The sequence below is a fragment of the Littorina saxatilis genome, linkage group LG3, assembly GCF_037325665.1.
Source record: "Littorina saxatilis isolate snail1 linkage group LG3, US_GU_Lsax_2.0, whole genome shotgun sequence".
Classification (NCBI taxonomy): domain Eukaryota; kingdom Metazoa; phylum Mollusca; class Gastropoda; order Littorinimorpha; family Littorinidae; genus Littorina; species Littorina saxatilis.
Genome location: NC_090247.1, coordinates 59,690,789 through 59,707,432, shown reverse-complemented (window position 1 = coordinate 59,707,432; position 16,644 = coordinate 59,690,789). Strand labels below are relative to the sequence as shown.

Sequence of the window (16,644 nt, the reverse complement as noted above, 5' to 3'; positions counted from 1 at the left end):
GATGACTTTGGTCATTAAAAATCTGAAAATTATAAAAAAAAAATAAAAAATTATAAAAAAAATATAAAAAATTATAAAACGATCCAAATTTACGTTCATCTTATTCTTCATCATTTTCTGATTCCAAAAACATATAAATATGTTATATTTGGATTAAAAACAAGCTCTGAAAATTAAAAAAATTAAAAATTATGATCAAAATTAAATTTTTGAAATCAATTTAAAAACATTTTCATCTTATTCCTTGTCGGTTCCTGATTCCAAAAACATATAGATATGATATGTTTGGATTAAAAACACGCTCAGAAAAAGTTAAAACGAAGAGAGGTACAGTAAAGCGTGCTATGAAGCACAGCGCAATCGCTACCGCGTCAAACAGGCTCGTCAGTTTCACTCCGTTTTGCACAAGCGGCGGACTTTCTAAGCATAACAAATAGCATGTCTGGCGGATATCTCGCGAGAGCTGCTCAGATGAGATGCCCGAAAAGGTCTATTGACATTTCTCCTTCCCTTTCCCCCTAGTCATCACCATCTATTCTACCCTTAGTATTCGGACTGTCTACTTGTTCATCTATCGTTCTCCTCTCTGTACTAACGTAAGACCTTGAACTGTACTATAGATCCCAAAATATCTACCATTAGTAAGGGGCTCTGCTCACCTATGTAACTTCAGCAGGACAGACGACGCACTGCAGATTATACCAGCCCGCGCTACACGTTGTGTGAAAGGAAAACAGGCCAAGTTTTCGTCATAATCCCCAACGCAGCATAAATAATACGTAGTGCGTCGTCTGTGCCGCTGACTCTGCCCATATGGAGCGAGAGTGTGACGTGGCGTGAAGTGGAGACTTACACCCATCGCCTTTCGCAGCTGCTGTCTGTCACTATGCCCTAAATCCTAGTACTGGGCTGACGCCAACAATAAGTAGGCTACCTAGCGAGTTTTGCTCATCAGTATGACGAGAATTTGAAGATTCAGCCGAGACTTGAAAAAGAGTTTTGCATGATAGCCTAATGTAGGCCTACGTGTTACCCAACTCGAACTCAAGACCAGTCAAAATGGCCTTAAAATAATACGTAATTAGGAACTTTACTTATAGATAATGTGCAAACCTCATTTAAAAATGAAAAAGCCGAGAAAATCAGGTCTTTAGAAGGAGGAAGGTTACAAATGTGTTTGACGGTGTTCGTGTAAGTTAGCTTTTTTTTTATTTTACCGGTTTTGCCTAAATGACAAGAGACAAAATATCTACCATCAGTAAGGGGCTCCCCCCCCCACACACACACACACACACATACAAGCCAATTGATCTTTGATTACGGTAACTTATCAAGATAAGGTATATAAATATAGCAGAGGATTTAAATTGTAACGAACAAGTGCACGTTGCAATTGAAACTGATCGGACTCGTCGGCTTACCGGTTTGTTTCTACGCACAACCAGTCAAATACCAATTAATTCCGGACAATGCAACTATAATGCTTTGAGTTATACTTGATGGATAGCACATTAATGAATGGTCTCCAGACAGAATAAACAACTTTTCTTGAGGGACTTGGCAAAGTTAGTAGACGTGTCATCGACAGACAATATAATCGAATGTAGTCTAGCGAAAATCAAGTTGTTGATGTCTATACAACAAAATTGCCTTTACTCCAATAATCTGTGGACCGTCACAGAATTAGGGCGGCTTTTAGTTTTGCCTTGGAATCACAGATAACGGACATCGGCATAGCATTTGCATATCAGTCCAGTGGGAAATGTACAAGTCACAGTAATAAACAGGTTTGACAGTACCCCTGTGCTGGGGACTTAGAAACACAGGCACTCTAATTCCCAAATCGGCTTCATTGGTTTTAGTGTTTTCAACACACCGAATTTTGACACATTTCCAAAAAATATAATAAAATATCTGATGCACTTACATTAAATTGGTTTGCTTTTGTGAAATATTTGATTCTTAAATGTTTCTAATTAACATAACATGTACGAGGGTAAATTTAACACATAATCCAAATATTTTCAAAGAAATTGGTATATTATTGGATTTCGGAAAAAGTTTTGCTCTTTGAGACACCAACACACTTTTGGGTGGGGTTGGAAACACACTTCCAGGTAGAAAACGGTTCATGGGAAACAACTCATCCTTTCTGGCCTATTTAGCAAACTGGCAGTGGAAACGATTGCCTCCCTTTACCGTCTCTGGTGTCTCTGAATTTTTTTTAATACATTTTTCTTCCTACCGCCAGTATACTGGTGCTATGTCGTGAAAAAGTAAAGTAAGTCGCTCTTCCCAAATCAACACCATTTGTTTCAGTGTGTTTAGTCAAAGTAATTCACTCGTATGTAAAACAGAGATAACATGATTTAGAAAACGAAGGAAAGGAAACGTTTTAAATATAGACAACTATTGTCAGTGAGAGTTATGCTGAACGAGTTTCTCAAAATTGGTACCTGAGAGAGCGAGAGGCATTGAAATGGACAAACGACTTTCATTCTCAAAAAATGAAATTATGAAAAACAACACGATGAGAACAAAGAGAAAATGTGAAATCCTACAAAGTCAGATACCTCTTCGCCAAGCGAATTTGGTATCGGTACTGTTGAATGGCTTTGAGTGCCTGTGATCCCGGCATTTGCAAAATGACTAACACTCCTGACATTTAAACATGCACGGTAGATCTGGTCATCGGGGATTTCCCCTATACTCGGTCATGTAACGGGAACCAGTACAGACAACCTCTTGAGGTTTCGGAATTCACTTCCTTTTAGCTGGTTTTGTCGCAAGATGAGAATATGTGGATCAATCAAACTGACCGCAATGGAGGGAATGGTTCTGATTCATGTGGTCGTTTGATGAACACAATCAACAACAGTTCAGACGTAAAACATGCACAGTAGATCTGGTCATCGGGGATTCCCGATACGCAGTCACACAACAGGAGCTAGTACAGACATCTCTGGGGGGTTTCGGGGTTCACTTCACGCATCTGATTTTGTCGCAAAATGGGAATGTGTGTGGAAACGTGTGTGTCTCCGGGGGCGAGACTCCAAACAAGGAATATCTGATTGAATATACTGTACAAAAATCATGTAGGGGATTTGTGAAAGAGATGGAGGAAAGAAAGGGCAAACTCGGGTATAGGTGGAAAGATAGAGGGGGAGAGAGAGAGAGAGAGAGAGAGAGAGAGAGAGAGAGAGAGAGAGAGAGAGAGGGAGAGAGGGGGGGGTGAATAGGGCACAAAGAGACTACAATTTATTTTGTCTGTCTGTCTGTCGGTTGGTCGCGTCTCTCTCTCTCTCTCTCTCTCTCTCTCTCTCTCTCTCTCTCTCTCTCTCTCTCTCTCTCTCTCTCTCTCTCTCTCTCTCTCTAGCTCTCTCTCTCTCTCTCTCTCTCTCTTTCTCTCTCTCTCTATCCCCTCTTCCTTTTCCCGCCTCTCTAGCTCTCTGTCTTCCCCCTTTTCTGTCTGTCTGTTTGTCTAGCCCCCCCCCCCCCCCCCCCAACAAAATGCACACCAAACAAAACACGACTCATTCTCACCCATTATTTAATACTAGGAAGTATGTCAAGGCGATGCAGCACGTGTTTAAAGATGCCATAATTCCGTCTCCAGTAAACGATCATGCACATTACAATTAATAGATTCGTCCATGCTTGTACATGGGGAAAAGGAGCATCCTTCTACTTTGACAATTACTAAAAATCATCAGCCTGACTGCCTCCCTCTCAGAGAGGGATATAAATCCAGATTTTTTAAAATTCAGATTGATGTAGGAGTCTAGGATGTTCTCAAGCGGTGAGTGTTTAAATGAAAGGGTGTGTGTAATGTGTGTAAAAGCCTGACAGTATATGTGATGGTTTACGGGAGGCTTACTGTGCCTTTAATTCAGAAACAGACGCTCTGCACAGATGGTAGCCATGTTATAGATACATATGTGATATTCAAGTACAACGATTATGTCGATGCTCTTACCCTATATATAAATTAACAAAATAAAAAAATATAGCATACAAGTGGAGGAATGCTCTTCACCTATGTAACAGCTTGTACATATCTGAAATTGCTTTCATGCTGGATTTCAGGGGAAAGAAGGTATCTGTACTTGAAAACATACGTGACCCGTGTAAAAACTGCGGTCACAAAATCCCATTCATCAATTGATTAATCACCATTTAGTCTTGTCTTTCGATCGCTTTGGGGCACTTTGCACGGCAGAGACCCCCATACACGCTGCTTGTCAGACGGGAGGCAACGGATCTGTCTTGCGACGAAGCCTTGAACGAGACTGAAGCGATCATGGAAACAGGACAGGGAAGAAAAAGTCGGGAATGATTGAGGATAAGGAAGAAAGAGCAAAAAGATGAGACAGAGGACAAACAAATTGGCTGACGCTGGAGAAATGCAAAAGAGAAGAATACAGCTTTCAACGGACGACTTTGACAGAGAAAGGAGGAAGAGTTTCGCAGTTTGTTGTTTGTTTTCTTTGTTTGTTTGTTTTTGAGAAAGAGAAGGACTGTAATTGTACTAATTGGCAACCTTGACTGCAAAAAACCCCACAAAAGTGATCATTGGTAGAGAAAGTTATAAATAAACGAAGACAGGTTTACGGTGGAAGTAAACATACAGAAATCAGGGTCCCCGACGAGTGAAGGATTTAAAGGAGAAAAGGGGAAACATTTGAAATGGAGCGAGAATAAAAAAAGTTGTTACCATAGATATGAAAACGCTAAGACAAGCACATTCTAATGTAACCAACGGATCAGGATGGTCTGCGTTTGGCGGAAAAGAGTGATGAACGAACAGCCTCAGGTTGTCTTGGTTGTTACCATAGATATGAAAACGCTCAGACAAGCACATTCTAATGCATCGAACGGATCAGGATGGTCTGCGTTTGGCGGAAAAGAGTGATGAACGAACAGCCTCAGGTTGTCTTGGTTGTTACCATAGATATGAAAACACTAAGACAAGCACATTCTAATGCATCCAACGAATCAGGATGGTCGGCGTTTGGCGGAAAAGAGTGATGAACGAACAGCCTCAGGTTGTCTTGGTTGTTACCATAGATATGAAAACACTAAGACAAGCACATTCTAATGTATCGAACGGATCAGGATGGTCTGCGTTTGGCGGAAAAGAGTGATGAACGAACAGCCTCAGGTTGTCTTGGTTGTTACCATAGATATGAAAACACTAAGACAAGCACATTCTAATGCATCCAACGAATCAGGATGGTCGGCGTTTGGCGGAAAAGAGTGATGAACGAACAGCCTCAGGTTGTCTTGGTTGTTACCATAGATATGAAAACACTAAGACAAGCACATTCTAATGCATCCAACGAATCAGGATGGTCGGCGTTTGGCGGAAAAGAGTGATGAACGAACAGCCTCAGGTTGTCTTGGTTGTTACCATAGATATGAAAACACTAAGACAAGCACATTCTAATGCATCCAACGAATCAGGATGGTCGGCGTTTGGCGGAAAAGAGTGATGAACGAACAGCCTCAGGTTGTCTTGGTTGTCTTTCTTCTTTATTTGGTGTTTAACGTCGTTTTCAACCACGAAGGTTATATAGTCTTGAGTCGAGCGTTTGAAAATGCCTGAGCCTGAGGGCGGGCGTAACTTACACCTCTTGGTATCAGTCTGCCTTAGAGATGAGGACGACAGTTGGCCAGATGGCTAGATTAGCGCGCTGCATTTTCCTGCATAAAACTAAGGGCGGTCTCTGCCGCGACGGTGCCTGAGCTAAACACTGGCGGGCACTGCTCACAGCCCGGCTCACGGTACTGTAAACATTCACCGTCCCTTCACCTCTCTCGCCACCATCCGCCCTACCCTTGGTCTCATGCCTGTATATCGCGACGAGGGAAAGGGGGGAGATGGGATAGGGGAAAGGGGGGAGATGGGATAGAGCCACTTGTTAAGTGTTTCTTGTTCACAAAAGCACTAATCCAAAAATTGCTCCAGGGGCTTGCAACGTAGTACAATATATGACCTTACTGGGAGAATGCAAGTTTCCAGTACAAAGGACTAAACATTTCTTACATACTGCTTGACTAAAATCTTTACAAACATTGACTATATTCTATACAAGAACCACTAAACAAGGGTAAAAGGAGAAACATAATCCGTTAGTCGCCTCTTACGACATGCGGGGTGCAGAGAAATAAGGATGTGGAAAAGAAGACCTTTGGTAAGTGAAATAAAGGTGATGGATCCAGTCAGGTAGAAATAAGACAACAAGAAAAGAATTGGAAAACTGCAGGGAATAGTAGGGAGAGTTTTCTTAGAAGGAAATATAGGTGAAAGGACTGGTAAGGCAGAAATAAGACAAAAGAAGAGAAGTAAAGGGGTGGGGTAGCTCTGTGGAAACACTCCCGCCGCGTGAAGGCGACCCCATGGGAGCGTCTTGGTTGTGTTTTTAGACAGTAAACAGGAAATGTTAATTGGGGTCACAGGACACTGGGCCAGAATAATATGCTTTAATAGGACACAATAAGGACCCCTTCTCTGCAAAAATACACAGAAAAACAGTCTGCCTCCATTCTATAAGTTAAAAGAACTTTCTTTGACGTACGCGTAATATATTTCCGACGCTTTTTTCTTTGTTTGTCTTTGTAATGTTGGCATTTTTTGTTCCCTGCGTTGGTTTTGGCGGAACTGATATCTGAATGATACGACTGGATAATGTTACAAGAAGTTGCAGCTATTTGGATTTGTTCATGCATGGAAGCTTGTGTCTTTATAAATTATTACTTCCCCAAAACCTGCTTGCAGGATCATAATACTGCTTTATCTGTCTGTCTGTCTGTATGTCTGTCTGTTTGTCTGGTGTCCGTCCGTCCGTCTCTCTCTCTCTCTCTCTCTCTCTCTCTCTCTCTCTCTCTCTCTTTCTCTCTCTCTCTCTCTCTTTCTCTCTCTCTCTCTCTCTCTCTCTCTCTCTCTCTCTCTCTCTCTCTCTCTCTCTCTCTCTCTCTCTCTCTCTGTGTCTGGCTGTTACTGGCAGCTTCAAAATAATCCTCATGAACACGACAAAACCATACGAAATGAACAAGGATAAAGGAAAGAAACACATTCAGAAAAATAGAGAAAAGTTTGAAAAAAGAAAGAAAGAACGAAAAAGAGAAACATTAAAGGTAGCCCATCAAATCACAGAGCTATCGGTAATCCTTTACCGGAAAGATCAGGAATGATCGTCATCGATGTCTCACGGGATAGTCTGACGTACAACGTCCAACACGTTTTTGAGGACATTCATGGAATTTAAAATGGACACTTCTCGAGTGTCGCAACGACACCCCGCTGGCTGTTATTTTAACTTTAATTTGATCTCCTTTCTCTTTTCGGGGGCGTTATGGCACGCAACATATGACAGAATAATACCAAATCTTTTTGTCCATTAATTTCCGTTCTGTCTTAGTGTTGCACGGACACGCTGGCAGGTCTGCTTTATATCCGCTTCTGGAGCCCAGGAGAACTGGTAATATTACCCATGGACGAAATTAACACCCAAAATTAATGACAAACGGTGCATGAGATTCGTAACGGAAATGTTTTCTAAATTCTTTTCTTGAATATACCTGTTTTGGGTAACTACTGGCGCGTTCACTGCCCTTAGGTTTTTTAGTATTTTGCTCTAGAATTAACCTCCTCCTCTTTGGGGGTGTCAGAATCTTTTTTTTTTTATTTTATAAAAACCCACAGTATCAGATCTACAGCGCATCATGGCGAAATGTACTTTTTGCAACAATTTGAAAGAAAGAGAGAAACAAAAACATATAAATATGTTATATGTGGATCAAAAACAAGCTCTGAAAATTAAACATATACAAACTATGATCAAAATTAAATTTCCGAAATCGATTTAAAAACAATTTCATCTTATTCCTTGTCGGTTCCTGATTCCAAAAACATATAGATATGATATGTTTGGATTAAAAACACGCTCAGAAAGTTAAAACAAAGAGAGGCACAGAAAAGCGTGCTATGCAGCACAGCGAAACCACTACCGCGCTGAACAGGCTCGTCAGTTTCACTCCGTTTTGCACAAGCGGCGGACTACGGTCATTGTGAAAAAATGCAGTGCGTTCAGTTTCATTCTGTGAGTTCCACAGCTTGACTAAATGTAGTAATTTCGCCTTACGCGACTTGTTCTTTCTTTCTTTCTTTCTTTCTTTCTTTCTTTCTTTCTTTCTTTCTTTCTTTCTTTCTTTCTTTCTTTCTTTCTTTTGGTAACAATTGATTGTAGATGGAAGCATTTTAAACTACACAAGTTTGTCATTGTGTCTTTGTATCTGCGGCTATACTGGAATGCCGTCCTCAAAGAAACAACACAATATTATAAGAGAACAATATGTTCAAACGAACTCACCGAAGATTTTACGGTACACTGAACAGTCTGACGGCTCTAATATTCGGACGCAATTGGAACCCATTACACCTTAGTTCTGAGGTCTAGTTGCTTTTTTTGTTGTTTTTTGTTTGGTTATGTTCACCAAATCTGCATCACGCTAGCGTTATTGCCTCAACAACAACAAAAATGCTCACAAAAAATAAGTTGAGAGGTGAGCAGACAAATACAGTCACACAAAAGAAGACAAAGAAAATCAGAAACACGAGTAGCGAACAAAACAATGGCTATAAGCCTAGAACAAATACACACAAAAAACAAGCAAAAAACACATCAAAAAGCAGAGGCACTGACACAACAAGATTTGAAGATCAAGGAAAGTAGTCAAGATAAACACGCTTCAGTATAAAACAAAAGTTGAGAGTTCATTGCCTTTGCGCGAGCAATCATGTGTTTTCCTAGGCTAGCTTGTATCGTGTGATAAGACCGTCCCTCTACCGGTACCGGAAAGACTTGAAGCAAAAATATCAAAATCATGTGCATATTGGGCATTTTTTGTAGAATTTATTGTGCGGATTGACACAGATTCATATTCACAAAAGTTCATTAGTTAAACAGAGTCACAAAAAGCCGTCGGACTGTTGACTTTTAATCAGTATTATATTTGAAAGATGATGTTATCCCGTGAGAAAGGCTGTGTAGATGATTTGGTGATCCGTATATTATTTCTTACACGGGAAGGAATGTCTCTTTAAACTTGTCACGTCCATGACACTTGACAGGCAATGATTGAATAAAAGAAAGAAAATACAAATAATGAAAATATGAATACTAAAACAGAATCCAGGGAAAAAGATAGACAGGAACACAGATACACACTCACCCAATCGTTCTCTCTCTTTGTCTGTTTGTGTGTCTGTCTTTCTTGCTGTCTTACTCTCTCTCTCTCTCTCTCTCTCTCTCTCTCTCTCTCTCTCTCTCTCTCTCTCTCTCTCTCTCTCTCTCTCTCTCTCTCTCTCTCTCCCTCTCTCTCTCTCTCTCTCTCTTACACACACACAACACACACACACACACACACACACACACACACACACACACACACACACACACACACACACACACGTACACATTCACAGAACAGAAAACATTGGTTTCAATATCAAACGGAAGTAGGATTGCCAAGGCAAAGCCTAGAGCATGCCACAGAGCTCCATACGTGCGTTAAAAAAACCCGACTGTTTCCGCTAGCTTCGGAAGTCTTACAAGATTGTCTGCAAAGCCAGAAATCAGGAAGATCATGTCTCCTCTTCATTATGGTCCCCTTCAGCCCTCTTTACGCTCTCATACAAAAGAGACTATCTTCTCCGCATGACCCTGTCTGGCAAAACGAGCTGTTTGTGGTTAAAACACACACACACACACTCACACAGCTTGACTAAATGTAGTAATTTCGCCTTACGCGACTTGTTCTTTTTTTCGATAAATACCTTTGATGACGTCATATCCGGCTTTTTGTAAAAGTTGAGGCGGCTCTGTCACACTCTTATTTTTCAATCAAATTGATTGACATTTTGGCTAAGCAATCTTCGACAAAGGCCGGACTTCGGTATTGCATTTCAGCTTGGTGGCTTAAAAATTGATTAATGACTTTGGTCATTAAAAATCTGAAAATTGTAAACAAATATTTTTTATAAAACGATCCAAATTTACGTTCATCTTATTCTTCATCATTTTCTGATTCCAAAAACATATAAATATGTTATATTTGGATTAAAAACAAGCTCTGAAAATTAAAAATATAAAAATTATGATCAAAATTAAATTTTCAAAATCAATTTAAAAACACTTTCATCTTATTCCTTGGCGGTTCCTGATTCCAAAAACATATAGATATGATATGTTTGGATTAAAAACACGCTCAGAAAGTTAAAACGAAGAGAGGTACAGAAAAGCGTGCTATCCTTCTCAGCGCAACTACTACCCCGCTCTTCTTGTCAATTTCACTGCCTTTGCCACGAGCGGTGGACTTACGATGCTACGAGTATACGGTCTTGCTGAAAAATTGCATTGCGTTCAGTTTCATTCTCTGAGTTCGACAGCTTGACTAAATGTTGTATTTTCGCCTTTCGCGACTTGTTTTAAAGTGCTGTTGCCAAAACAGAAAGTTGGTTCTGGTATAATTATAAAGGCTTCTCGCCTTTTCCTGGCAAACGGACACAGCTTGAAAATAAGTATCTTGGACATGTTTACATTTTTAAAACCTTTAAAAGCTGACTTTACACACAATAACCACATTATTGCAACATGTTGGTCTTTCAACGCACAGTCCTTCCTGTGTAAACGATCCCGATTCACCGTCTCAAATTTAGTCACGCACTTACAGGAGATGCAAGCACCCATCTGCGTAGACGCCAATTTAAAAGCCTGTTTTCATCTTTACACTTACACTCTATTCTATCTAGAGGTATGCTTGGGGTATGTCCGCCTACTGTGATATTTGCGGCAAGCAAGAGCGTGCATTGATCTCATTCGACGCTTTCGACGTTAAATTTTGAATCGGAGTCTCAAAAGATAGCTGTTTTGGAATTTCGACTGGCGGTTCAAATTGACAGGGACAGTCTTTTAAGATTTTCTAGCTTGTACCGCACTGATGGATTTCAATTCCTCGGTGCAAATTAACTTCGTTAAGACAGAGAACTTGAAACTGAGATGGTTTGGCTAAGTGGAGAGGGGTGCGTGAGGAATGTGTGCGTTTTATTGTTTGTATGTGTGTTTGTAGTGTTTGTTTGTTTGTTTGTTTGTTCGTTTGTTTGTTTGTGTGTTGATGTATTTTAGGATAGGCTGGGAATCGAGACACGGGTGGTGGTTTAAGTATGTGTGTGTGTGTGTGTGTGTGTGTGTGTGTGTGTGTGTGTGTGTGTGTGTGTGTGTGTGTGTGTGTGTGTGTGTATGTGTGTGTGTGTGTTTGTGTATGTGTATGTGTGTGTGTGTGTGTGTGTGTGTGTGTGTGTGTGTGTGTGTGTGTGTGTGTGTGTGTGTGTGTGTAAATGTGCAGAGCGTTACCCAGAAAACTACTGGACAGACCTTCACGAATCTGTACTGAAAAATTATTCCAGATGATATCTCCAGACGTGATCTAATTTTCACTAAAAGATTTACAAATTATTGCATTGTGTCTGTTAGCAGTCCCTGATTCCAATAATATATTACAGGTATGTTATCTTTACACTGCAAATACGCAGAAATAAAGAAAATCGGCTCATGCAAATTAGGTAAGTACTACGTTCACATGCTTCACTGAGACGAGTGCGACCAGTCTAGGTCTTTGGGTTTCGGCTAGCCGAGCATTACTATATTTTGTCTCGATGATGACGGGTTTGAATAAATGTTGTGATATCGCTTCACACAACTTTTTGTTTTTTGTTTTTTGTTTTTTTGCGGTCAACATAAATGTTTTTATTAATTGATTTAGTTGTTGTCACTTTGACATGCAAGACGTAATTGTGTTCCTCTTTGAAGATTGAGATTCTCAAGAGCAGTTTTCCCATGGCGATTTGATTAAACAAACGTATTAGAACCTGGACGTTGCCTGCGTATGTAAACACGTATAGCTGGAAATGGGTTCTGTTCCCGGGTGTTCCCTCTTTTCGTTTGCTTTTTCATGTGTAAGTAATTGTTCTTGTTATTTGTCGTGTGGATGTTTTTTTCTATATTGATTGTTTTCTTCCATCAAGCATTTTCGTTAGCAAACGTGTGTGTGTGTGTGTGTGTGTGTGTGTGTGTGTGTGTGTGTGTGTGTGTGTGTGTGTGTGTGTGTGTGTGTGTGTGTGTGTGTGCGTGCGTGCGTGCGTGCGTGCGTATGGGTGTGTGTATGTGTGTGTGTGTGTGTGTGTGTGTGTGTGTGTGTGTGTGTGTGTGTGTGTGAACATGTAAGTGTAGGGGTAGGGGATGCGTGCATGCGTGCGTGCTTGCGTCTGTCTGTCTGTATGTCTGTCTGCCAGTCTGTCTGTCTGCTTGCGTCTGTCCGTGAACAACATCGTATGCGTGCGTCTACGAGTACGACAGTTCGCCCCTGTCTGTGTCTGTCTCAATATAATATGTGGCACTCGCAAGTAAACAGTTCAGTAAACACATCCGCCCTGATATGGCCTTTCGTGGTCGGCTGGGCGTTAAGCAAACAAACAAACAAACAAAAAGTAAACACATGGAATTGGACGCCCGTGTGTGCCTCCCATATCATGCACATTCCCTGCAAGCATTTTTCTTTCAGATATCTTTAAAATATTATGTCGTTTTTATGTGTGTTTTCATTGTGTTCAGTAAACAAGCATAATATGTTGAGTAAACAGGAAATATTAGACTATAATGTCGTTTTTCTGTGCGTTTTCCGAGTTTTCATGAAGGAACATACACAAATAATGTGTGTTTCCAGTGTATCACTAAAACATAATCGTCGTTTTTCTGTGTGTTTTCAGTTGTTTAGTAAACAAAGAACATTGAAGCATATTGTCGTTTTTTCTGTGTGTTTCCTGTGTAGCACTAAAACATAATGTCGTTTTTCTGTGTGTTTCCTGTGTAGCACTAAAACATAATGTCGTTTTTCTGTGTGTTTCCTGTGTAGCACTACAACATAATGTCGTTTTACTGTGTGTTTCCAGTGTAGCACTTAAACATAATGTCGTTTTTCTGTGTGTTTCCTGTGTAGCACTAAAACATAATGTCGTTTTTATGTGTGTTTCCAGTGTAACACTTAAACATGTCGTTTTTCTGTGTGTTTCCTGTGTAGCACTTAAACATAATGTCGTTTTTCTGTGTGTTTCCTGTGTAGCACTAAAACATAATGTCGTTTTTATGTGTGTTTCCAGTGTAACACTTAAAATATAATGTCATTTTTCTGTGTGTTTCCAGTGTAGCACTAAAACATAATGTCGTTTTTCTGTGTGTTTCCTGTGTAGCACTGAAACATAATGTCGTTTTTCTGTGTGTTTCCTGTGTAGCACTAAATGTCGTTTTTCTGTGTGTTTCCTGTGTAGCACTACAACATAATGTCGTTTTACTGTGTGTTTCCAGTGTAGCACTTAAACATAATGTCGTTTTTCTGTGTGTTTCCTGTGTAGCACTAAAACATAATGTCGTTTTTTCTGTGTGTTTCCAGTGTAGCCCTTAAAACATAATATCATTTTTCTGTGTGTTTCCTGTGTAGCACTTAAAACATAATGTCATTTTTCTGTGTGTTTCCCGTGTAGAACTAAAACATAATGTCGTTTTTCTGTGTGTTTCCTGTGTAGCACTAAAACATAATGTCGTTTTTTCTGTGTGTTTCCAGTGTAGCCCTTAAAACATAATATCATTTTTCTGTGTGTTTCCAGTGTAGCACTAAAACATAATGTCGTTTTTCTGTGTGTTTTCAGTGTGTTCAGCGAACAAGGAACACAACCCCTTCGAGACATCCATGTGTCCGGGAGGAATGTTCGAGTGTGCCATCAGCAAGACATGTATTAACGATACCCTCCGATGTAACAAAGTCGTCGATTGTGAGGATGGGACTGATGAAGGCTCGAAGTGTGAGTATAAAATAAAATACAATACGATACGATACGATACCATACCATACCATACCATACCATACCATACCATACCATATTATATCATACCATACAATACCATACAATACCATACCATACCATACCATACCATACCATACCATACAATACAATACCATACCATACCATACCATACGATACGATACGATACGATACGATTCGATACGATACGATACGATACGATACGATACGATACGATACAATACAATACAATACAATACAATACAATACAATACAATACAAAACAATACAATACAATACAATACAATACAATTCAATTCAATACAATACAATACATTGCATTACAGTACAGTACGGTAAGTACAGCACACTACAATACAATGCAGTACAATACAAAACAAGACAATACAATGCAATGCAATATAATACTATACGATGCGATGCGATGCAAAACACTACACTACACTACACTACACTACACTACACTACACTACACTACACTACACTACACTACACTACACTACACTACACTACACTACACTACAATTTATACTTTAAATATATTCTGCAAACCAAGCTCGTGCGTTGTTTTTCTTACATCTGTACAACAAAACATTGCAATACAATATTACTTCTGTTCTCCTTTAGGTGACAGAATTCTTGACTGGTACTACGAAACCAGTTTCAAGAAACGGCCGGATGCGGACACACATAGACTGGACGCTATATGCGGTGAGTCTTTTAATTATTGCCTGCTCAAATATACCTTGACTTCCACATACACGTCATAAAAAAGTACACAGATGAGACTGTGCCAAAAGGTCAGGTGTCATGTCTACTGTCCCGAATGACACACGATTGCTGACATTTCACCATTGCCAACAGAATAAACAAATAAGAAATAGGTAGAAAATGAATGTGAAAACTGACTTTAATTGTTGATCAGTATTTTCTATACCACTAACAAATAATCTACTTGCACATAGCTGTTTGGCAAATGTATGTTGCATGGGACACACTGACATGAAAGTGGAAGATGTTTTTCCCTCTAGAGAAACTACATAACAAGTTACACTTTTTGTGCTCTTCCATTCCAGTTGGCAATCAATTGTTAACGCATGTTATTAGAAAAAATAGAACGAAAACAGATTAGATAGAATGAAAAATGTACTGGTGATGTCATTTGGGACATACTGACATGAAAACGTCACCTTTTGGCACAGTCTCAGATACATGTTGCTGCTTCTGACGAGGCTGACACCAGTCTTCTTCAAAATGGCAAAACAACACTGCTAGGCACACCAGCTGAACCAAATCAATGTATATTGGTCGAAAATGAATGAGTTGTTCTTCCATTTAAAACCGGGCTCACTGTTACTTATTTTGATTTTTTTGTGTATTTTAGTGTCTGCAAGTTTGCTTTTGCGAATTTGCTTTTGGGGGGTGTCCTAGGTCTCCGGTCCACTGCATAAACACTAATTCATGAAAAATGAAACTCTTTATTTCATACGGTAGGGGAATGAATTAACGTTCTGGCAATATATTGGTTTTAATATAACTGGCCGCATCACAAAGATCTACAGCAAAATGTATCTGTGTATTTTTTTTATGACGGGTAGTGTAGAATAATGGGGGCCTGGGCTGAGCTATGCACGAAAAGGTTACCAACCGGGCGGGAGCTAGCCGAGGTGTTGGGTTGGTTGAAACATAGACCAAATAGCCTGGACAGCCAACTCGTCACGTGACCCTTCGAGGTTACGACTCTCGACTTTCAGGGGCGCGTCACGTCCGGTTTGAAAGGCCAGCGATTCGAAGACAGTGACAAGAAAGCACGCTCCAGTTATTTGTGACAATGGGAGGTGACAATGAACTGGATTTTCCAAAACTCAAAACTAAACTTAACAAAACTCATCGAAAAACATGTTCCATATGCACTTTTGCTGAGTTTATTTTAGCATTTTCAGAACTTACCTCGGCAACTTCGTCCATGTTTACAATCAACACCGGATATGACGTCCCCCTGATTTCTAAAAGGCCATGTAAGCGTAGGTTCCGAAATGCGAGAGGCGCTACCTCGTAATAGAGAGAAAGAGCGGAGAGAGAGCTAGTTGGCGGTCCAGGATAAAATAATGGTCTATGGTTGAAATTAAGATTTGTTTGGATTTCAACGAATCAAACCCTGCGGTTTGTCCTCTCCCGTGTAAGTGGCACCCACTTTCTTTTTTTTTTTCATCCTTTCTTTGCTTGTCCCGACGCTTGTTCCTTCTCCCATCACCCATCACTCACTGCAACATCCAGCCCATAAGTTCGTTCCGCCGCCAGACTGTCGAATCAATGAGCCCCCAGTGTTGGTCAGACACCTGGGCACCCTCACAAATTTTACAGACACTCCAGGGAAGGTAGGTAGGTAGGCTACCCTCGGAAGATAACACTAGCACTGCACTGCTGCTGAGTCACTTCGACGGTGTTCAGTATTGGTCCTGTTCCTGGCAAGGGACACAGGCACCGCAACCTACTAAGCCCTACTAAGTCGCGGAGCCAGACTGAGTGAGCGTCTCCTCAGAGAGCAGACCACCACTGCGTCCTTCCGTCGACCCCCCTGGAGCATCCCAGGCTGGCAGCAGAATATTCAGGGATGGCTGGAACAGGAGCACCGGGACCAAGGTCACCATGAGAGCCCTGAGCAGGAAGTGTCACAAGAATCGAGACAATTTTTTTGTCGCGCTTTC

The 16,644-nt window shown here is 40.5% G+C and overlaps 1 protein-coding gene across 1 annotated transcript in view; it reads left to right on the top strand.

Annotated features, from left to right (window-relative positions):
* LOC138961259 (uncharacterized) overlaps nucleotides 1–16,644 on the top strand; it is an 82,943-nt gene that overhangs the window by 10,680 nt on the left and 55,619 nt on the right. Inside the window, exons 2-3 of the mRNA XM_070332861.1 lie at nucleotides 13,763–13,915; nucleotides 14,564–14,647. Of these exons, the coding sequence (XP_070188962.1) occupies nucleotides 13,763–13,915; nucleotides 14,564–14,647 (237 nt within the window). The remainder of the gene's footprint in view (nucleotides 1–13,762; nucleotides 13,916–14,563; nucleotides 14,648–16,644) is intronic.